This window comes from Strongylocentrotus purpuratus, unplaced genomic scaffold (assembly GCF_000002235.5).
Source record: "Strongylocentrotus purpuratus isolate Spur 01 unplaced genomic scaffold, Spur_5.0 spur5_scaffold_9, whole genome shotgun sequence".
NCBI lineage: Eukaryota > Metazoa > Echinodermata > Echinoidea > Camarodonta > Strongylocentrotidae > Strongylocentrotus > Strongylocentrotus purpuratus.
Genome location: NW_022145615.1, coordinates 23,927,410 through 23,950,378, shown reverse-complemented (window position 1 = coordinate 23,950,378; position 22,969 = coordinate 23,927,410). Strand labels below are relative to the sequence as shown.

Below are 22,969 nucleotides of genomic sequence, written 5' to 3'. Positions count from 1 at the left end.
AATTGAAATGTAAGATGATTGTGTGTTCCTGCATTTGGCTAAATACATATATAATATGCACATTGTGCACTTTAGTTTCATTACATTGAGAATGTTAATTTTGAGAGATGGAATTTCAATATCCGATGTGCAAATATATTACAAAATTTATTTCTTATAAGGGTTCTCAATATCCATACATCATGTCTCTGTATCAAAATGTTGTGTCTTTAATACCATGCTAGTAAGTTGATTATATACAGTTGTGCCAACCGTTAAGGTTTTGCCGTATTTGTTCCAGTTTTATTGCTCTTTTTCCGGCGTTACAGTAAAAAACTAATAGATTACGGGATTACGGGGCTCCATTAGGTTTGAAATGCAGTAATAACAGTGATTGGGTGTGTGTGTGCGTCTTTTGTGCTAAAAAATATGCTGTGTTGTCTTGTATTCCGGAAAGACCCCCATTTGTTCCGGGAAATGTGGTAAATATTCCTGACAACCATCCTATAAGGTTGTTATCTCTGTATATAGATAATATGATTTTTAATCATACCCTAACATTGGCAGTGTCTTTTCTTCTGTCTAGGACTTCTGCTTCTTGCTGTCCACGAGAGCAGGAGGTCTCGGCCTGAACCTTGCTTCAGCAGACACTGTCATCATCTTTGACTCTGACTGGAATCCTCAGAATGATATCCAAGCCATGGCCAGGGCACATAGGATAGGGCAGAGGAGACAGGTGAGCCGTCATGTTAACCCCTTGACTACTAGATTCTTTCATTCCCATAGGCTTAATACAGGGTCCACCCTGCTCGATGGGTTAAGAGACAGATGGCAGGTGGTCCTCGGTTGAAAGGCTGCTTGCCACACTCAATGATGTATACCTGCTAACTATCTTGATCACTATCGTGGGCTCTGTATCATTGTATCTTTCTATAACATAAATGTGATAATTAAAGTATGGTAAAGATATGATTGATTCATATCTGCATCATTATGAACTGACGAATCCGGCTCATATATTACTGTACAAATTCGCCGGTTCATATTGTTGATGACAAATTATATACAATTTATGTTGCAGGGGATTGGTCCTTGTTTAGAATGCTGCTTGCCACACTGATGTATACCTGCTAACTGTCTTGGGCTTTGTATCATAACCAATGACTCACACTTAGTTGAATAGTTTGAAATGAATTGTATCTTTCTATAAAATGGTCACAATATGTTTGATTTATATCGAGAGAGTAAATGTTGCAGAGGCTTGGTTTGATCACTTGCTTGCATAAACTCCTATATGTTTGATGAAATCGTATCCAGAGTAATGTCTCCAGGGTAAAAAATTGGATCCCCATAATGATTAGGAACTATCCTGAACTTTACAAATTGGGAAATAGAGACAAATGGTGTGAGAAATAATCTATCATGATGTGGACATCTAGTTTATTATTCTGCAAATCTTGAGCAAACTATTAAAAATGATGATTATTCCTCTTCTGTTTCAATGACATTTCCAGTCCTTGGAATACATTACCAACTAACTCTCAATCTCTCAATTTTCATTCAGGTGAACATCTACAGATTGGTTACCAAGGATACCATAGAGGAGGAGATCATAGAGAGAGCCAAGAGGAAGATGGTGCTAGATCACTTGGTGATACAAAGGATGGACACTACCGGAAGAACAGTCTTATCAAAGTCATCATCTCAAGCAAGGTAAATTCTTTTTCATATTATCTGTACTTAGGATAAACTTGCTTGAGGTTAGGAATACAGATGGTTTGGAATAGGATGGTTTGGACATACAGGATAGATTATACCCACCGTTGTTGGTAGTAGTAGTAATAGTGTTGGTGGTAGTAATAATACAGGTAGTAGTGGGGTAGTAGTAGTAGTGGTAGTGGTGGTGATGGTAGTAGTAGTTGTAGTAGCAGTAGTAGTAGTAAGTTGTAGTAGTAGAGTAGTAGTGGTGTGAGTTCTTGTATAATGCTCATGTCTGTCACACTAGGCACTCCTGGTGTTCCACTGCTGTTACCCCGGCTTTTGCATGGCTGCTAAACGATAATATCAAGAATAAACATACACACGTTTGAGATGACTGTTCATGCAGTTTATTAGTTTAAGAATATATTCTTCCCTGAGAAATAAATATTTTAAGATTTATTTAAGTTGCACCCTTCTGTGATGATTATTTCATGTCATGAAATATTGCATAAACAATGTAAGGTATCTCATCGATTGAAAGACATAAAGTGTTGTATCTATGCATCAATTCAGATTGAAAAAAAAAAACTCCCATTTTTGAGAATCCATTTTTGCATGAAATTATCATTCTTTCTTAACAGTTCAACGTTGCAATGCCATTGACACATACAATTTTCCTACAAAATATACATATAATGTTCCTACGAAAATATCTGCATGTCTGTTTAACTACCTGTTGGATGATGATTCCGTCTGGTAATGAATGTGGCACCCAGGTATTTTCCTGTTAACTATCGGGAGTAACTTTGATATCTATGCTTCAACTACTCCATCAGTAGAGATGCCCCGTTCAGCAAGGAAGAACTGACAGCTATCCTCAAGTTCAGGGCCGAGGAACTCTTCAAGGAACCAGACGGAGAGGAGACGGAACTTCCGGTAAGATTCACCTTCAATCTTTTCAGTCCGATACCTTTGTTTTATTGTCTAGGCAAGTGTGAACTTAACGATATACAGAATTCCAAACATTCTGCTATTCATCGAAAAATTTGCAAGAGATGGGAGGGAGCTTATTTTAAATGGAAACAACAATGAGATGCAAAGAGTTGTGACATTTCCAAAGATAGTATTGTCTGATAGGGATTTGTGATTCTACACAAGAATAATGGTGTTTCATTGTACATTTCAATTTATTTCAATCCAGCACAATCTCGTCAATTTAACTAAAGGCTTGATTTAGTTTTGATTTAATAGTCTTCACTGATACTACATTTGTTTAGTTTTTGTGTGACTTTTCCCACCACAGAAGTATTGTTCTCATAATTTCTAATGCATTCTAGTATCGTTCAAAGTTTCAAGCTGTTAAGTAATAAGTGTGGCATCGTTCATAAAGAATTTCTTTTTATTTCACTACCTATATGAAGATCATAACATTTAATTATATTTTCCATTCTTTATCATGAACTACTCTTGTTTTTATTTTTATGAGCAGGAGATGGACATTGATGCAATCCTAGAGAGAGCAGAGACGAGAGAACAGGAAGAGCCTGGTGGTGCAGGAGAAGAGCTTCTCTCACAGTTCAAGGTTAGAAAATACACACTTTAAAGCCCCACTGCACTACTTATAGCTGCTTGTGCCCTCTATATAGCAAACAATGCCGAGGGACCAACACCAAGTCGTTGATTAAGAGTTGTTGTTTGTGAGGGACACAGAGAGTAGCGGTTTTGTTTGACACTTCATGGACTATGGTTGTGATATGTTCTGTACATCTATGTGTCCAAAGAAGGAAAAATTCATGAGTAACAATAATAATAATGGAACGCTCATTGAAAATCTGTTAAGCTGTTAAGCTGAATAGTACAATTTCTTTCTTAAAGATAGATAGTGAAAATGAACTACACAATTAATTACAGCATTCTCTTCTCATCTTTGCAGAGCATATTATTTTGGAAGATCTGCTTATATCTTTGCCAAAAAATTAATAAATAAATAAAAAGTGGGGGAGTCCTGGAACAAAGATCATAAAATTCAATAAATTAACTTCTACTTTTTTCAAATCCATATTTCCTAGTCATAATAAAAATAGCTATTGCTTAAATAGTAATATGTAATATGCATGTTGCTGGAAGACAAATGATATAATTATAATGATAATATAGAGTATTTGTAATGCGCCAAGTCCACATGACTAATATGTTTGAGGCGCAGTGGTGAAGAAAAACTACAAGTACACAAAAATGGAACAACAACAATGTGAAAGTAAATCTACTGGAAAGTCGTTTTAAACATAGAGTTTTGAGGGCATTTTTAAAGCAATCTCCACTTGAAATATAACAAATAATGTTGTGGCATATAGACTCATTATAGATATGAACAATCATGGTTTAATCTCAATATCAATGAGCTTTATCTGCATGTTTTATGGAATAACAAACAGGTGGCCAACTTCAATGCAACGGAAGAACCCGATGAGGAGGATGAGGGCAAGGACTGGGAGGACATCATCCCAGCATCAGAGAGGAGTAAGATGGAGGAGGAAGAGAAACAGAAGGAAGAGATGGCTCTCTATCTACCACCTAGGATAAGAAAACAAGTCAATAGGGTAAGCCTTAGACAAGCTAGAGTGCAAAGGAAAATGATATGTGAGATGTTGATTAGGCAGTTGAAGTTCACAGGTCACATTATACGTAAAAAAAGGCCTAGAGAATCTTGCTTTGACAAGGAAAATTGTGGGAAGAAGGAGTAGGAGAAGAAGGAGGATACTTTGGATCGACAGTCTGAAGAGATTGTTGGAAGAGAGAGAGGAGTGAAAAAACTGGGAGTGGTGCTAATAGAGAAGACAAGGAACCGAGGGTTGTGGAACAGCGTGATCGCCAAAGTCAATCGATATGGCTCTTAGAGAGAGAGAGAGAGAGAGACAGACAGACAGACAGGGGGTTAGCCTAGTCTAGTCTTTGTCTGTCTGTGTGGTACTGCTATGTCATTGTTGTCAAGGATGATTTCTGTATGAAAGTTATTGAATTTTTTGGAAATGCCTCTACCACAGAGCTTTTTTCATTATATTTGAAAATCTTTCAAACTTGTTATTGCTTAGGGATTAATGTTTATTTATGTCTATTATATCTTGAATATTTTTGTTGATACCATTGTACTTTTGAGATGATTGGAATTAATTTTGTTAACCAGGGCCCTGTTTCAAGAAACTCGTTATCAAATCTCCTCTCAGCCAATCAAATACCACTATTTCAGCAGCTCATAACAGTCAGTTTAACTGGTTATTGATGAAAACTTTCATGAAACAGGCCCCCATACATGCCAACTGTTCAGATTAAAGAGGAACATTCCTCTTTTTGGGAGAAGATAATTATCATTTTAATGCAGGTGTTCCTCTTCCTGTACAAATTTGTCTGTAGTATTGAATAGGAGAGTTAGGATTGTTACTCTTTTTTTTAAAAATAGCATAATTTGTACAGATTTCTGATTTTCAAATGTTGGCATGTATGGGCCCCAGGTTTGGATGAACATTTGAACATTGAGTGAAAGGGAAATGGATGTGGTTTGCGTTCACAGGTCAAAACAAAGACCATAACAGGGAAAGACATAGTCTGTATCATCACTAGATGAAATTACCTTAAGTTTAGATGAGCATGGGCAAGAGAGTTTAAAGGAAAAGATGTAGGCCCCAAGTCATCAAGTCACAAAATCAGTAATATCTATACAATTGAAAATAAAGTGGTACAACTGAGTCATGCAATTATACAATTTTTAAATGTATAATCATGCAGCAAAATACCAATTCTCAAGTTTGCTAATTTCCCTGTTTCAGATGACGTATCATGACAGCGATTCTGAAGCCTCGTTCAGTAGAAAGCGGAAGCGTGACATGGTGTCCAGTGCAAGCAGTGACTCTGATGACAGCGACAATGACAACCGCAAGTCAAAGAGACCTAGGGGGAGACCTCGGACAGTACCAAGAGATACTGTGCAAGGATTCTCTGATAGTGATATTAGAAGGTGAGATGGTAGTAATGGTCGGGTGGTATTGAGTAATTTTTAAATCTTAAAGCAGGGAAAGCAGTGCCTAGTACTTTGTATATATGACAACCGCAAGTCTTAACAGACCTCGGACAGTACCAAGAGATACTGTGCAAGGATTCTCTGATAGTGATATTAGAAGGTGAGATAGTAGTGATCATAAGATATGAAGTGGATCCTAATCGAGTGATTGGTTGAGAGCGTACACATGACCAAGCATTTATTTTGCCTAACACATAATTTTACTAATGACCAGTCATTAGTAAATACTTATGACCGGTTGTAAGTAAAATCATGTCATAAAACATCATTTTATTAAAGAAATAAAACATCTTATGAAACAAATAATACACATCATGTTGTTCAGGCATTAGTAAGAATTACCCACACATGGTACCTTTCAAACAGTCTATCACACCCAAGGCGACAGCCGAGGGTGTTTGGACTGTTTCGAAGGTGTATTATTTGTATATGATCGCATAGTATTGAGAATTCCAGGGATCTAATGTATTAGGGAAGACATTGTGGTTTGTGGAGATGTGTATATTAAGGATGCTTGTGTAAAAGATCTCACAGTGTTCAAGGCTTAAAGCTAAAGACCAGTTATGGTCATGTGATTGCATTGTGTAAGAAACATTGTGAAATCGATCAGAAAAGGTTGATCATCTAGCATAGATGTACTGCAAGGTTCTGGAATCATCTAAATGATAAGAAATTTGGCCAAGTCTTCATAAAGTTAGAATCACTGTACACAGAAAGATGTATATGGGACTACACACACGTGCGCGACACGTGCATTTGTATCTCTCAACAGGCGAGAGATACACTAATTTACCAAATATATCAATTAGTAGGCGGTTTCCCGTCAACATTTTTATCATCATGTATTATTCAAAACATATTCTTTCACATGATTGGTAATAAGCGCTTGCATTTCATTTTTTGAAATTGGAGCGTTTCCAATACTGGTCTTTACCTTTAAATAGATACAGTTATCATTATTGCATGAAAAAATTAGCACTACATCTTGATACAAACTTCCCTCGTTATTTACAATCAAAATAATTTGTGATTCTTTGTGTGTACTTACAAGTTAACTTTCTTCATATGAACGATTATTTTACTGCCTTGCTATCTTTTTTTTTATTGTAGGTTTGTCAAAAGTTACAAGAAGTTCGGAGCACCACTTACAAGGTAAGTCTCATACAGTTAACAATGTAATAATGTCCCAATTTACTTCCGAATAGTTTTCGATTTCATTTTCATGCACATCTGTATGGAGTTCTCATCCATGCTTCATTGCAATTTAGCATCATTTTCTTGAATTTAAAAGGTGATGGACATCATAAATCTTCCTTACAAAAATTTGACTCCTAAAGCGAAGTTTGTTGCTATCTCGACCATTTTAACCAAAAGTACATTGCACTCTGTAGAGTCCACAGTCCATTTCCTTGTGTTAGAAAGGGGATTTTGGGGCCCAACGTAGGAAACTATAATGACATATAAATGATGTTAGAAGTTCAAATGCATGGTGCATTGTGGTGTAACATGAATTAAAGGTTACATTATGACTCATTTCAAATTATTTAAAACTATCACAAGTATCTTGAAGGGAAATCCAACTTTGATAGCACACTACTCTAGAGGAAACAGAAAAGTCAATCGACTTTCCATACATTGATTTGTGGACGAAGTTACATTACTTCTTTTGCTCACTCCAGGTTAGAGGCAATAGCAGGAGATGCAGAGCTTCAGGAGAAGGCCCAAGCAGACCTGAAGAGATTAGGCACCCTACTCCATGACAGCTGTGTCAAGGCTGTGGAGGACTACAACGAAAGGCTCAAGGCTGACAATGACTTTGATGGTGAGTGATCCAGCCAGTCTAGTCGCAACGCCAATTTTGATTACTTGAGTGAAGCTCACAGAGTTTTAGAAATTCATTGTGCAGAGAGGAGGCACGATGGCTAAGTGGTAGAGCAGTGGTCTCATAACCGGGTTCGAAACCAAGTCAATAATAATAATAATAGCTCGTTCTTATATAGCGCTTTTCAGGACCGGAGGCCCTCTCAAAGCGCTTTACAGATAAGTATATTATTACCCCGGTCATTGGATTCACGCTTACCTGCATACAATGTATGCACATTCTCCACTCCCTGGGGAGCATTCCAGCCAGGTGTCATTTTTACAAGCGCACACTTGCTAATCCAACGACATTAGCTTTCGCATCCTACCGGGTACCCATTTAACACCTGGGTGGAGAGTGGCAAATGTAGATCAATGTCTTGCCAAAGGACATTAGTGCTGCGGTGGGACTTGACCCGCGGACCTTGTGATCCACAGTCCGGTGACATATCCACTATACCACGACACCTCAATGTGCTCGTGCCCTTTTGTAAGGCATAAATTCTCATTGCCAAGTCCCTCAGAGAGGACTTAAAGCCGTCCGTTCCCAGGTTGTTTACTTACAAGCATGTACATGCTTTCTTAGCAGTCAGGTAAAACAATCATCGCCATTGTTATTATGCAGTAACTATACTTTGTGATAAAGTTTAAGCTAGTCAGATGTAAACTAAATAGCAAAATATGCATGACCTGAAATGTTGAGGTATTCAGCAATTACACATTTTCATACAGATTCAGTATGCAGATGCTATTTACTTCCACGTGTAATTATGTTGTGATAGTTTTTGATGCATTTTCATAGAATTTATTCTTGATCATAACCTATTAAAACTTTGGATAATTTGTATTTTGTCATTTAAATCATGGTTTGCTGTCCATAAAGCTGTCATATTCAGGGACCATATCTGTCACATCACTTATTTTTATTTTGCCTGCCTTTATCATGTTTCCATGCTTGTATAATCAAAATCAAATGAATTCTGTGGTGATAACATTGTCTTCTTTTTGTCTTGATATTTTTCTTTTATTAGGTAAGAAACGAGGAGCTACTTTCAAGCTGTCCAACGTGACCATCAATGCACCTTCAGTGCTCAAGCACGAAGAAGAGAACGAACCCCTTGCCTCAATACCTGCCAGCAAAGAGAAGAGGAAAAAGTGAGTGGATGATTTTACAGTAATAGAACACATGAAACACTTTCTTCACATTTTAATTTGCTTCTTAGAAACATGAATTTATTTGAGCAAAGAGCTTGGTAATGGTGTAATAACCATCGGCTAAACAGGTAAATAGGTGTCCATGCATGATTAATTAATGAGCTGTTTGAGATATTGACATATACTTCATAGGCTTATACATTATAAGATGCTCTATGTATATGCCAAGTTTAACATTTTTCACCCCTCCACCCCCTGGTGAAACTCTGGGGTGGGGGGGGGGGGGGGGCTGTTTCCTCCCTGCCCCCTTCCCCAGCTGGAAAACCAACCAAATAACCTGGTCTTTTTACGTAAATTGGATACCCCTTGGCTCAAACCCACGTCTTTGGCATCTCCAGGACTAGTGTTTTTAACCGCTTCACTACGACGCAACTACTTGTGAACAGTGCTATATCAAAATGGTTTATTCATGTTCTTCTTGTTGTCCTCCTTCGATTCATCGACATAGATTTCAGCTGCATTCCAGATTACGCATCGTCCACTGGGACGTGGAGTGGGATGAGGATGATGATCACAATCTTCTCATCGGGATCTACGAGTACGGCCTGGGAAGCTGGGAAGCAATCAAGATGGACCCATCTCTCAACCTACATGATAAGGTATGTAACAGGGGGGCGTTTCACGGAACTTGTCATCAGTGACAAATGACAGTTTTTGTTATAAGCTACTGAAATCCTTGCTTCTGATTGGTTATCAGCAGATTTGTCACTGATTTTTATCATTTGTCATTGAAAAAAGGCTTAGTAAAACCGGTCCTAGACGTCTTGATTCAGATACTTTGAGGCCTTAATAATGCAAGCCACTTCAGCCCTTATGTCATGTGTGTGGAGAAAAATCATGGTAAAGATTTTAATGGAGGAAAGGATAAGTTAATTGGAAGTAATATGAAGTGGATGAGATAGCATGGAGGGGAAATGGCACAGATAAGTTCAAGTAACAACTTTCTATATTTAGCTATTGTGTTATTATTTTCGAAGGAATCAAGTGCTATTGATATATTACCTAACTATGTATATTACTGCAAATCGTATGCTAACTTATCCTTTTTAAGCTTCATGAGAAAGTGTCATCTTAGCGATATCCTTTACCTCCCGCTCATGAATCTTGTAGGATTATCAACCATCTGACGAAGCTACCATTGAACATACGCCATGTATAAAATCCCTGAATGTTAGGAACTATAGGAACCTTCTAGGGAGATACAAACACAGTACACTGGGAGTTTGAGCAATACTTCTTTCCAAACAGATCCCTTAAGCCCCACTGCACTACTTATAGCTACTTGCACCCTCTAGAGAGCAAACAATGCCTAATCAGTGCATGTTGGTCTCCCATGATCCCCTTTTTCTCATGTTAATTGAGAGCTAATTTGATGAGACAACCACCTGTCAGTGACCTTGCAGGGAGGTTTTATCCCCCCTGGCCAAACTAGTACAGACAGGCTTTTATATATAATTGAGTGTTGATTGTTCAAATGTCCTGTTTCATTTTTTGTGCAGATCTTGTTAGCAGACCCAACCAAAAAGCCCCAAGCCAAGCAACTACAGACCAGAGCTGAGAACCTGGTCAAGGTGCTGAGGAAAGAAACGTCAGCAAACAAAGCAGCTGAAAAGGTAATGATATGATGATAGATGGCTTTCCAAAATACTCCTGCCAAGGGGGCCTTTCACAAAACTTGATGACAAATGACAGTTTTTGTTATAAACTACTGAAATCCTTACTTCTGATTTGTTATCAACAGATTTGTTACTGATTTTTGTCATTTGTCATTGAAAAAAGGCTTTGTGAAACAGGTCCCTGGTTTTGCAGTCTTCATGGATCCTGAACAAAGCATGATTTATGGGCCGCTATACTTGTGAACAAGTCATATTACCTAATCGATGATATCTTTTTTGTCACAATTAAAGGTACTATGTCCCATTTGCAGGCCAAAAAAATGAAAAGGATAAATTCCAACAGCATTTGAGAGATAATACTAATTTAGAACTTCCCTAAAAAAATGGGGGCTTGAAAATGTCTTAAAGTGGGAAAATAACGACTATTAGTTGTCAAATCGACTTAAGAGCTATAGAGCCAGTAAGTAAGTCTGATTTTCAGACCATTGTACCGAATGGTCGTATGTTTCATGCTGCGCAAAGAATCAATCATTTTATTTTGGCCATTACAAGAAGTGGGTTATTGATGTAGACAAATGCTCATGTACCCTTTGCAGCTCATTTTATGTATGTTATTACCAAAGAAGAAAAAAAAAAATTTAGTCACTCGATAGTGTCTGACAGTTAGGTCTAGCAAGTAAACGGGTTTCCTTGCATAATTATGCCTCCGTTACGAAGTAGCCGGAGGCATTATGTTTTCGGGTTGTCCGTCCGTCCGTACGTCCCGTTCTCGTGATCGCGTTATCTGAAGAACCGATTGATGGATTCCTGCCAAACTTTGGTCATGTATGTATCTTGCAGAGCCGATGAACTGATTAGATTTTGGGGTCACGAGGTCAAAGGTCAAAGGTCACAGGGCTCATTATGTATGCAAAAACAGCTCGTGATCGCATTATCTGATTAACCAATTGATGGATTCCTGCCAAACTTAGGTCATGTATGTATCTTGCAGAGACGATGAACTTATTAGATTTTGGGGTCACGAGGTCAAAGGTCAAAGGTCACAGGGCTCATTATGTATGCTGAAACAGCTTGTGATCGCGTTATCTCAAGAACCGATTGATGGATTCCTGCCAAACTTAGGTCATGTATGTTACTTGCAGAGCCGATGAACCGATTAAATTTTTGGGTCATGAGGTCAAGGTCAAAGGTCATGCGGCTCATTATGCATGCAAAAATAGCTTGTGATCGCATTATCATTAGAACAGATTGATGGATTCCTCCCAAACTTAGATCATGTATGTATCTTGCAGAGCCAATGAACTGAGTAGATTCTTGGGTCATGAGGTCAAAGGTCAAAGGTCATGGGCTCATTATGCATGCAAAAATAGCTTGTGAACGCATTCTCATTAGAACTGACAGATGGATTACTTTTAACTCGGGACATCTTGCAGAGCCAATTAACTGAGTAGATGTTAGGGTCATGTGGTCAAAGATCAAAGGGTCATATATGTATATGAGAAATTGCTTGTAATCACGATATTCTGAGAACCTGTTAATGGATTACAATTGAACTTGAATTTGAACAATTTCTTCTGTTTTGGTTTGTAAAATTGCTCTATGACGGAGGCATCATTTCGACTGCGCGCAGTCGAAGTTCCATCTAGTTTGAATATTAGGACACTGCTAACGTTTAAATTTCAAAGATACATGACATATTCATAATTCCTGCAAAGTTCTACAGAATTTGATGTTGGCTGCAAAAGGGACATAGTATCTTTAAGTTAGCCCCAAGTAATGTGTTTGATTGTTACAGTATTTCTTACATTTACATATGCTGTTTCTCAAATGGTGTATTTTTCTAAAGGATATGTCATGAAATTGCAGTTTTGTAAGATATTTTCTTTCATTTTATAATATTTCATTACAATCTGCAGGTCACACACAATGCCAGACCAAGGAAAGGGACCAAAGCGAAAGATGAAACGGAGGAGAAACAAAAGCCTGGCAGAAGGAAAAAGGGTGAAAACAAAGACAATGGCGAAGTCACAAACAAAAATGACTCTGATAAGGGGCCAAAGAAGAGGGGCCGCAAACCTATGGACGAGAAGGAGAAGGAGAGGAGAAAAAAGGAGAGAGAGAAAGAGAAGGAGAAAGGCAAGGAGAACAAAAAGGAACCAAAGAAAAAGGGAGAGAGGAAGACGAAGAAGGAGAAGGAAGAAGTGCAAGTCAAGGATGAAGTGGAATCAGAGGAGGAAGATATGGAGTCGGAGAAGGAGGACGACGACGACGAAGAGAGGGAGATTGAGGAGGGAGAAATTGAAGAACCAAAGAAGGTAAGGTGCACTACTTTCTCCTCAATGCCCAAACAGATTTATATGATAGGCCTGGCATTTTAGGATATGCTTTTGATTAAACCGGACGTTGTTGCAGAAAAAGTTTTTTAAAAAAATGAAGTGGTTTTCAAAACTGTTAAATTTTTGGGTGATTCTAGCATTTCAATCTACTTGCATACAAATGTACATCACAAACAGATAAATTAGTCTTTTCCATACAATGAGCGGCAATTATTTTCCATGGTCATATGCAGTTTATTTTCTTCAAGCATTCTACATACACTTGTCATTATCACGAGAAATTCACTATAGAATGTTTCGAGTTGCAACATGCAAATCTGCTTGTGTCAGGCATCCTAGAAACTTCAACACATTACCATGATCATTATGCCTACATTTTTTTAGTTCTAAGGAATGAAGACCCCTGTACTTTCAATCCATATCACGTTTTTTATATGTTAACTCACAGAGCAAAGGAAACAAGAAAGGTGCTGCCAAGAGAAATATCCAGTCCATGCAAACGCCCGTTGTCTTCAATCCAACCGGAGAGCTGGATGATCAGACATTCAGTGCTGTAAGTATACATTATGTCAGACAGATCGTTCACAGTTTACCAAGCTGAAGATATTGCAATTTAGGAGACATTTTTCATAAAGATAAATTGTGCTGGTCATCACCTGTGACATGAGATAAATTTGGCAGTTACATTTACTGGATCAAAGTAATTGACCCTGATTTATAATGTTTAAAATTATAAATTTGTACAGATCTCGGAAATATGTTTTTGAACTTGAATATGGCATGACAGTGATGTAGACTTATTGAAAATGCTGTGGAATGAGCCTAAAATAATATAGTCTCCTTCTGATTAGTGTATGTAAAACATTGAAATGTAAGCCTAATTATTATGCAGACTGTTTATGACCTAGCATTGTTGAAGATGTGGTTTAGACTCCCAGTTGTCTAAACCAGCTTATACTCTAGCCATTATTGGAAAATAGACGATAATCATTCTGAATACCTTTGAACAACCCACGTAAAAGGAAAAAGGGATTATTTTGTTTTGATCATTCTTCATTTTCCCTTTGTCTCCTTTCATCTTCAGTGCAAGGAGAGGATGAGACCAGTCAAGAGGGCTCTCAAGCTGTTGGACAACCCTCCAGAAGATGTCTCAGAGAAAGAGCAACTCAACCACACCAGACAATGCCTCCTCAAGATTGGAGACCGCATCAATGAATGCATCCAAGAGTTCAACGACCCCGACAAGATCCAAGAATGGAAAGGGTAAGCTAGAATGGGGAAGGACTAGAAGAACAAAATCACCAGGTCCACTGCAAAATGTTGGGCGCTGTGAAAGAAGATGGTTGTTTTGGGCCGAGTAAAATGTTTGATGGCTGTTCCCTTTGTGCGATTGTTAAAGGTAGATCAGTACAGAACTCTTTTAGAGTTGTTGTGTATCACGTGGGGCCCCTTTTCACAAAACTTGTCATCAGTGACAAATGACAGTTTTTGTTTTAAGCTACTGAAATCCTTGCTTCTGATTGGTTATCAGCAGATTTGTCACTGATTTTTGTCATTTGTCATTGAAAAAAGTGCTTGGTGAAACGGGTCCCAGATGTGTTTCCTAGGTTAGTACGATACATGCTACTGCGACAATTGCTTCGGGTTCAATTTCCTACCCTAACTGTATTCAACCCTGGACCTAAGTCTATACCTTACCAAAATCCTAAACCTAAAACTAAAGTGAAACCCATTTGTTACCTTAACCCTGTATCTTTGACAAAATGAAGCCCAGAGCAGCTGTCATGGGAGCAACTGACTTGTCACCATTTTCTAGAGGAATGTCTTCAGGTCTTTTCTTCAATATTCGGGCTTTTCGAGTACAAACTTATCTCCCTAGTCAGTTCTGACCAGAGAAAGACAGCTAAGGTCCAGTGACTCCAGTTTAGATATACTTTTTTAATGTCACTATCAAATAATACAGAAATTTCAGTTCAATCCTTTTACTGCATATCAGTCTTGTATCTTAAAATTTTCAAGATGAAGTGTACCCAATGTATTTTACACCATAATATAACTTATTGTTCTTTCTATTATCTTTCTCCTGACAGAGACCTGTGGACGTTTGTAGCCATGTTTACAGAGTTTGATGCTAAGAAGCTCTACCGGTTATATCGCCATGCACATAAGAAGAGGGAGGAAGATGAGGTAAAGTATTACTGTCTTATCTGTCGACTAACTTTCTTCCTGCATGTGTGTGCTTGTACCGACTCTTGGAACTTCTGTTGTTTGATTTACGTTCATGCATTTCAAAACTGTCTAATGTTGCATATTATTTTATATTTCATGCGTGCTGAAGTCATAAGAGGAAGAGACGTAAGACTAGGATGAATAGATATTTAATTCAAGACCAAATTTAGCCCCCCCCCCCCCCCTCCCCCAATTAATAAGTCATTAAACTTTTTTTAAAGAATTCTTGGAATGGAGTTCGATTCGTTCAGTACACTATTTTGGAAAAAGATGCTAAGATTTATCAATGAAGTGTGTGCTAACTTTAAACCTCGTGGCTTGTATTGACAAAGTAGTTTTGAGGGAAAAAATGAAATGACATGAAAATCCTGTTTCATTTAAGAAGTCCATTTCAGCATGAGCATAGATTTGTCTGCATTCACACAAATTAGTTAATTCCTTGGGGGTTTAAATTGTCAATTTATGATATATGGATTTGTATTAAAACGTCTGTAGCAAAACATTTAAAAATTGGCTTCATTAACAATTGCCCCACCCTCCTTTACTCACAAAAACAACATTTGAAATTCACAAGAACATGTGAGACCACAACATTATGATTATTGAATGCTCATATGAAGAATTATTCAGTCTATTTTTTGAAATATATGGAAAAAAGAGGTACCTGATTATTCCTGTGGTATTATATGGTACTATAAAGGCTGATAGTTTACAAATTTGAAAACACTATCAATAAAATCATGTGGAGTATTTAAAGGAAGCCCATCTCATACCTAGACTTCAAATGCTACTACTAATTTCTTTTAGCAAATTCTAAAATTGGACTTAAGCCAAAATTCACTTTAGTTTCCACAAGAATTTTTTTCCTTTGTTGTAATTATGTATCACACAAGAAGTGAACCTGAACGGCTATGTGAATACAGACCTTTTTGTTTGTTTTGTAACTAACAAATCTTACTCTATCGCTGTTGTGTTCTATGTGTGTGCTGTATAGCTCATTAGTACGGCACAGAGTTCCTGACTTTTCATTTTTTATTGATGTTAATATTATAGAAAATAAGAAAGATTATAAAGCCAGAAGAAAAAAATTGCTTTCTTTACCAATTTGTTAAAAAATAAAACTTCATCAGTTTGTCACCACGTTCTGTTGTGATTTATAATGATAAATAGAGAGTGAACTGGATGCCTAAATAAGACTGATGCCCAACTATGTGCATACAAATAGAGATTGAAATTGCTTGTATAAAATGTTGTATATTCTTCACTTTTATAATTTCATGATTTGACTATCAGTGTTTAGCATGACTGATATAGATCTAGTTGGAAGTATTGATGTTTGCATTTTCTGTGTTAAAATCTAACCTTTAATGCCAAGTTCTATTGGCCAAGATTTAGGATAAATAATTGAAACCTTCCTTCTATTACAATGAAAGGATCATGTTACAATGTTATTAAAGAGGGTATTCTGCTGCATACCATTCTAATCAACAAAAAGCGATATAATAAAGATGTATTTAACAAGCTGTTTTAATTCAATATATATTTATCATATGAGAACCGTTTAAAAACAAGTTCATATACATTTATTGTATATATTTGTGTGCACCTGACCTAGCATGTACATGTAGAAGCTTAATGTCTTAGAAGTTGTAATGAAATTAGTTGTAACCTTTCATGTAGATTAGTGCTGTATTACTTTGGTTATTTCCACCAATTATGGTGGCAATACTTATCAGGCCTGATAATTTCCAGATTTTTGTTGTGTGTGTGTGGTTAGCAAGTCATGATTGTTTCTTTAATAAAATAGGCAGTCCCTGAGATCAATGTAAATCGGGTTAAAATGTAGAGGGGGGGGGGGGGGGGGTGAGGTGCCCCTTTTCCATGACTTGCTTTAACGCCTCGTGCAAACGCTCAGATATTTAAAACCTTTTATTTTTTAGTGCTCATTATCACCCCAAAAGTATTCAGAAAAGAGCGATAATATTCAGAATAGAGCGATAATATTCTATATTTGAAAGAAATTTATATATGAAAAGTATGAAGGATCCAATTACTTAGAGTTATGTTAACCTTTGAAATACAGCACTAGTATAGTTCCCAGCATGAATATATTATTTGATATGTGTCTGTGTCATCAGTTGCTTAGCTTCTTTTTGTTATTGTATTTTGTCCCCTCCCCTTGTCATATGTGATGTGCAATGGATTAAACAAAACAAAACAAAAAACAAACATGCATGGACGACAGGCAAAATCACACAATTCTGCTCCCTCCAAAAAGCGACAGGCTGATGGAGGCATTCAGCGGGGTCGAGACGGAGCTCCGCATCACCAGGGTGGACCAGGCAACGTCAGAAGACCGCAAATGGCTGCTGATGGTCATAGCGACAGAGGAAGGGACAGGTAAGTCTCTTTCTTTTCGTCTAAAAAGTCGCCTGCGTTTTGGGCACCAATTTCTGTATGTGACGTTATACCCTCTCTTATCTTTTTCATGTGCTCAAAGATATTTGACCCTTGTTTGTTGTTGATTATTTGTGATATTAATTGTGTTATTCATCCCTTGTATATTTGAAATGGTTAGTGCATTATTTTTGTGATAAATGTTAAATACCGGAATGGTGTATGTCTTTATTATAAGCACCATACCCCAAGTTTAGCAAGTATTTCTTGTGTTTTCTGTGTTTCAGCCACGTTGAATTCCAAGCACACTTGGAAGTCCTTTTCCAAAATATATGCATCAGCAACAACACAGTGCACTATATAAATTATAAACCATCAAAAAAAATATATATATATTTTCCAGTACGTTATAGAATGTATTGGATGACTGGTATAAAGTAACAGATTGAAATTTAGGGTAGTGAGTTTTCTACAGTTGTGTGGTATTTCAATATTATAAGCAAGTAATTGTGTAAACACTATGGGCTGATTGATGACGCTTCAAACTTGGACCCTAGACCCAACACTGTAACTAACCCTAACCCTTACCTAACCTTAAACCTAACCAAACACTCAAGTGCAACCCTAACCCTAGTCCTGTACTTTTGATGAAATAAAGACTGGAGGAAATGTTGTGTCATGTGAAACCTAGGCCTGTCTTTGTCAGCTCGAGTTTGCCAAATAACATGCTATTTTAACTATCCCGATTGTAAATAAGCCAGTTAATTTGCGTCTTCATCAGCCCACAGTTACAATTAGCGGGATATTTGGTCGAGAATATATCCCGAGAAATCTTGGTCTTGTTTCCAAAATACTCGCGACTTGGGAAATAGCGGGCTGCTTTGCGCCCGTCCGAGCTAGTTTGTGATGAGCGTATCGGTCTGATGAAGATGCAGTTTTGAGTTACGGGATAATATACCAAGCTGATGAAGACAGGCCTACTGAGAAGCCATGTTCTCCAGGCATTTGTAGGGGTGAATCAGCTGTTGTCAGAAAAGAGGCATGTGCACTAGCAGTTGCACTAGCTGTAGAAACTAGAAAGTGATTATGTTTTTGTGTCAATATGGAATTATATGTTAGATGTCGAGTAAAGAAATATTGGTAGAGTCAAACCTGCTGTATCGACCGCCCAGGAGAAACACATAAAAGGTCTTTGTAGACAGGTTCCTTCAGTACATGCTTCAATGAGAAACCATTTTCAAGGGAAACAAAAAATGTGGTCTTTGTAGACAGGTGGTCACTAAAGCAGGTTTGACTGTATTATGCTTTATACCGTATGTGTGATTTCATAGTCAGAAGCATGTGGAAAGAAAGAAGAACTGATATATCAGTCAGTTTTTCTTCCCTCTGTCCTTCCTATTCGTTGCCAAGGTTTATCAAGTAGTCTTCCTCATTTGATATCAATGTCAAGCTTGGGCATTTCAGTTGACAGTACAATACGGTATATCCCAAGCTTTCTTTACAAATTTTGACTTCTGGTAAAGTGGTCACAAAAGGAAGAAGAAAAATATGCATGCAGAGGTTAATTTAGAATATACAGCGTACAGGGAAAGACAGGTTTATCTGCATTTCAAAATGGATAAAAGAAAATATGGTAATTTCATGATCAATTTGTGTACAACTTGTGTTAAATTGCATGTAGTTTTGTGCTCCGGTTGCATTATTAGAAAAGTGCTGCTGATTCCAACAAATTCAATGTCACTTTTTTGAGCTCCTTGTAATTACCACATAAACAATGGTTAATACAAGCTGGCTTCTATTCACAAACACACTGTGGAACAGATGAGTTTTAGACCCTGCTCCCCATGGACTTGTTTCTTTGTTGCCAGCCTTATTATTTCTCATTGTGTGTCTGTTTGTTGAATATTTTTTGTTCCCAATTTATTTTTCATCCACTTATTGTGGCACAGTTTTGGTCAGCAACGGCACAGTTTTAATGACTGGTCCCAAGAGCGGAGGGGGCCAGTCGATGGCCATGGTAGAGAGCATTACCGAGACAGGTAAGGCTCTCCCACTTACTTTACCCCTACCTCCTCCCCCTCCCTCTCTCCCTTCACTCATTCTATCATAACATCATCCTAGTCATAATTAGCTCAGGCTCTTTTATCTGTTCTCTTGAATTCCATGCACATCATTCTTTGAGGGTGGGACCATGGGTGTCGGGACTATAATTATGAACAAGCTTTTCACTGTGGGGGCAGAGGGAGGGGGGGGGGGGGTGGGGAGAGAGACTCATGAATTATAGAAGACATTTCTTAAGGGTGGTGGTGGTGGTGGTTACTTATGAATTTTAGGGATCCATCTTTCAACCAATTACAATCATTCATTTGTTTGAAAATTACTTTCCATTTTATGTTTTAGATTTCATACCAAATAATACTCAGCAAATGACATGACATTCTTTCTAATATCTGGAAATGTCCTTAATGCCCCGAAAGGCTTCAAGTTTCAGGCCGCTTATGAATTGACAATATTTCAGGGGTGGATAATGGATATGCACAATTTTGTAGCACTACTGTCTTTTAACCAACTAAATAGAAAATACACATGTATCTCTTACTTTCAGTGCATGTTTATCCTATAATATGGTTTTAATAGGTTTAAATTTTCACATATTATTTTTTCTGATGAATCCCATACCTGTCTCGTAATGAATGAAATTTGTTGTTTCCTCTCAATATGGTATTAGGGATATCTTTCACAAAATGTTTTGCATTCGTTTCCTAGCCTGCCTCGGTATTTTTAAATGGATATTTGCATGTCACATGTAAAGATAAGTGTTGCCGGTTTTCCCCACAAGCATGAAAATATGGTTGATTAGAAACATTGTTTAGGTGTATATCAATATTGTGTATTGCACTTGAATGTAAAATGGAGGTAAATAAGGATTATTACTCTTTAAAGAGTCCAAATGTGGAGATAAGTAATCACTAATTGAATGCATTATGGGATGTTACTATGTCATTAACATTCTAATAGTGTGTGATAAAAACGCTGGTGTTATAACCCATAAGGTAGAGGCTAAAAGATAATCTACAATTATAAGCTCAGAACAAAATATATTATTGGTCTATGAGCGAGTGATTTACATGCACTCTGGTGCTACAGTCTGTATAAAACAAATCCACCATCTTTTTGTACCTATATGAGGTTGTTATACAACTATTTTAACAAGTTTAACAATTTTACACAAATCAAGTACTCTGCCTATTTTCACCTCATTAAAGTGATGTGTGGTGTTTTTTTTTAGCCATCCTTACATTTTTTTAGTATTTTATGGGAACTGTAATGTGTAGACATGTAGTATGATGGGAATCGCAAGCAGTTGTATTTGGTACCACACTGGCTTGTAACAATATATGCCATGCAACGATAAATCTTCTTCTGAAAAATTTCTATAGTTTTGCACATTTAACCTGTCACCGTAAACATCTTTATTGCACTTTTTTATCTCTCTGCGTCGCCCATTTGTTTCTCCTAGTTACCATCTTGTTCTACAAGGTTTATACTGCCACAGAGATTTAAAGTGTTGTGAAGGATTGGAACCGTGTTTATGTTCTTTGAATAAACAAAACCAGTCTCCTCCTTTCACCTAGTTTATGGGGTTTGGTTTAGGGTCTCATCTTGATCTGACGCCCGTTTTTATAACCCTCACCTTCCCCATTTAAGATGTCAGATATATGGGGGGTTCGGCTATCAAGTGCAGTTCAAGAATGTTAGCACCTTGTTGAGAAATGCTCAGAGATTTATCATCCCACGTTAAAGGAACAGTTTGTGATAAATCATACATGTAGCTGAGTGTGTCTAATTCAAATTTAGCATCGTCCTTAATTTTATTAGATTAGAAAGTTATAGTCAGTTATTGATTAAATGAGACAGATGTCCATATTTCTTTTGGGAATTACTTACAGACTCTTAATCTCAAAGTGGAAGCTTTTAACTACCGGTAGATGAACATCTGAAATTAATGATTTGAGAAAATTTGAATGGGAAACAGAAATATTTAAGGGCAATCCAACCCTTAAAGGTAAAGACCAGTATTGGAAACGCCCCAATTTCAAAAAATGAAATGGAAGCTCTCATTACCAATCATGTGAAAGAATATGTTTTGACTAATACATGATGATAAAAAAATTGCCGGGAAACCGCCTACTAATTCATATATTTGGTAAATTTGTTTCTCTCATAGTCTGTGAGAGATATAGGGTAGTCCCATATACATCTTTTTGTGTATAGTGCTTGTAACTTTACGAAGAATGGGCCAAATTTCTTATCATTTTGATGATTCCAGAACCTTGCAGATGCTAGATGCTAGATGATCAACCTTTTCTGATCGATTCCACAACGTTTCTTTCACAATGCAATCGCATGACCATAACTGGTCTTTACCTTTAAGTTCATTTGTATGAAAGCAGAAGAATATGATAAACAGAACGGTGAAACCGTGAAAGTTTGAAATAAATTGGACCCATAATAAGAACGTTATGGATGTTTTATGGAGATCACTACGTCCATGCGAATTTCAAAATTGGTCAGTGGAATGTGACATAACGGCATACATAACTCATCTGTTGTCGTGTACAAAAATATCATTGATTTCTGTTTTTCTCCTTAGTGCCTTCTCCCTAGGGGCATTACTCAAAATATATAGTATAGGTCCTTTAAAGAAAAGATCCTCCTTTGAGTCATAAATTTTTTTTAAATTGAAATTTTAGTTATTTTGTGTATTGGATGAAATGGGAAAGTTGTCCACCACTAATTCACAGAGACAGCCAATTTGAAGGGCCCATATGAATAGTGATTGCAGTTTTGAAAAATTCGTAACTTTCTCATTTTGTGTCTGATTTTATTCAAACTTATACCAGACTACTACATCTCTGATTTTGTTGTTATGATCTATAGAGAAGTTTGCTATCAAGGTTGGATTCACCTTTTAAGGTCTTATTGGGACTTGAATATGTACATGTATGTAATGAACTACTGCAATGAAAATCTTGTTACAATTTAACAACCATGTACAACAAATATGGAGATCAACAAGTGTTGGAATGCTTTGTTTTCCATGAATATGACAAAGCAGAAAGATATGTTCCCATTGAAATGATACTTGATCCTTATAATCTGATTATGACGAGGTTACTTGGGCGTCTGCCAGCTTTGTATTTTTCATGGTGTCTTTTTCACAAAAACATCTATCTCTGCTTGTGGTACATGGATTTTCACGAAAAGCACATTCCTCATTGCCATAAACACTTATCTTTCATGGATTTATTTATGTATATTTTATGGGAAGATATGATTTTGAAATGCAAACAAACATGTTGAGATTGTAGAGGTACAAGTCTAGTCACTCTGGCCCGTACATTGCATGGTGGTATGTGGGAATCTGGATGTATGTGGTACTGTACATTAAGTGTTGTGTTGACAAGCAAAGAGATGAAGGCTAAGTGAAAGGGTCACTTTGTTCAAACTCTTTATTTATTTGTTGTATGTAAATAAAAATTTATGGTTGAGAGTATGTG

The 22,969-nt window shown here is 37.1% G+C and overlaps 1 protein-coding gene across 8 annotated transcripts in view; it reads left to right on the top strand.

Annotated features, from left to right (window-relative positions):
• Window positions 1–22,969, top strand: part of LOC575959 (chromodomain-helicase-DNA-binding protein 1) — a 48,357-nt gene that overhangs the window by 19,644 nt on the left and 5,744 nt on the right. For 5 of the 8 annotated variants that reach the window (XM_030976874.1, XM_030976870.1, XM_030976873.1 and 2 more), the window contains exons 20-36: window positions 566–715; window positions 1,544–1,692; window positions 2,517–2,616; window positions 3,170–3,262; window positions 4,116–4,280; window positions 5,505–5,692; window positions 6,866–6,907; window positions 7,435–7,577; window positions 8,647–8,770; window positions 9,279–9,429; window positions 10,330–10,443; window positions 12,363–12,761; window positions 13,231–13,335; window positions 13,867–14,045; window positions 14,873–14,969; window positions 17,257–17,411; window positions 19,358–19,447. In XM_030976874.1, the coding sequence (XP_030832734.1) occupies window positions 566–715; window positions 1,544–1,692; window positions 2,517–2,616; window positions 3,170–3,262; window positions 4,116–4,280; window positions 5,505–5,692; window positions 6,866–6,907; window positions 7,435–7,577; window positions 8,647–8,770; window positions 9,279–9,429; window positions 10,330–10,443; window positions 12,363–12,761; window positions 13,231–13,335; window positions 13,867–14,045; window positions 14,873–14,969; window positions 17,257–17,411; window positions 19,358–19,447 (2,444 nt within the window). The remainder of the gene's footprint in view (window positions 1–565; window positions 716–1,543; window positions 1,693–2,516; window positions 2,617–3,169; window positions 3,263–4,115; window positions 4,281–5,504; window positions 5,693–6,865; window positions 6,908–7,434; window positions 7,578–8,646; window positions 8,771–9,278; window positions 9,430–10,329; window positions 10,444–12,362; window positions 12,762–13,230; window positions 13,336–13,866; window positions 14,046–14,872; window positions 14,970–17,256; window positions 17,412–19,357; window positions 19,448–22,969) is intronic. The other 3 variants (XM_030976877.1, XM_030976875.1, XM_030976876.1) reach the window with 2 other exon arrangements.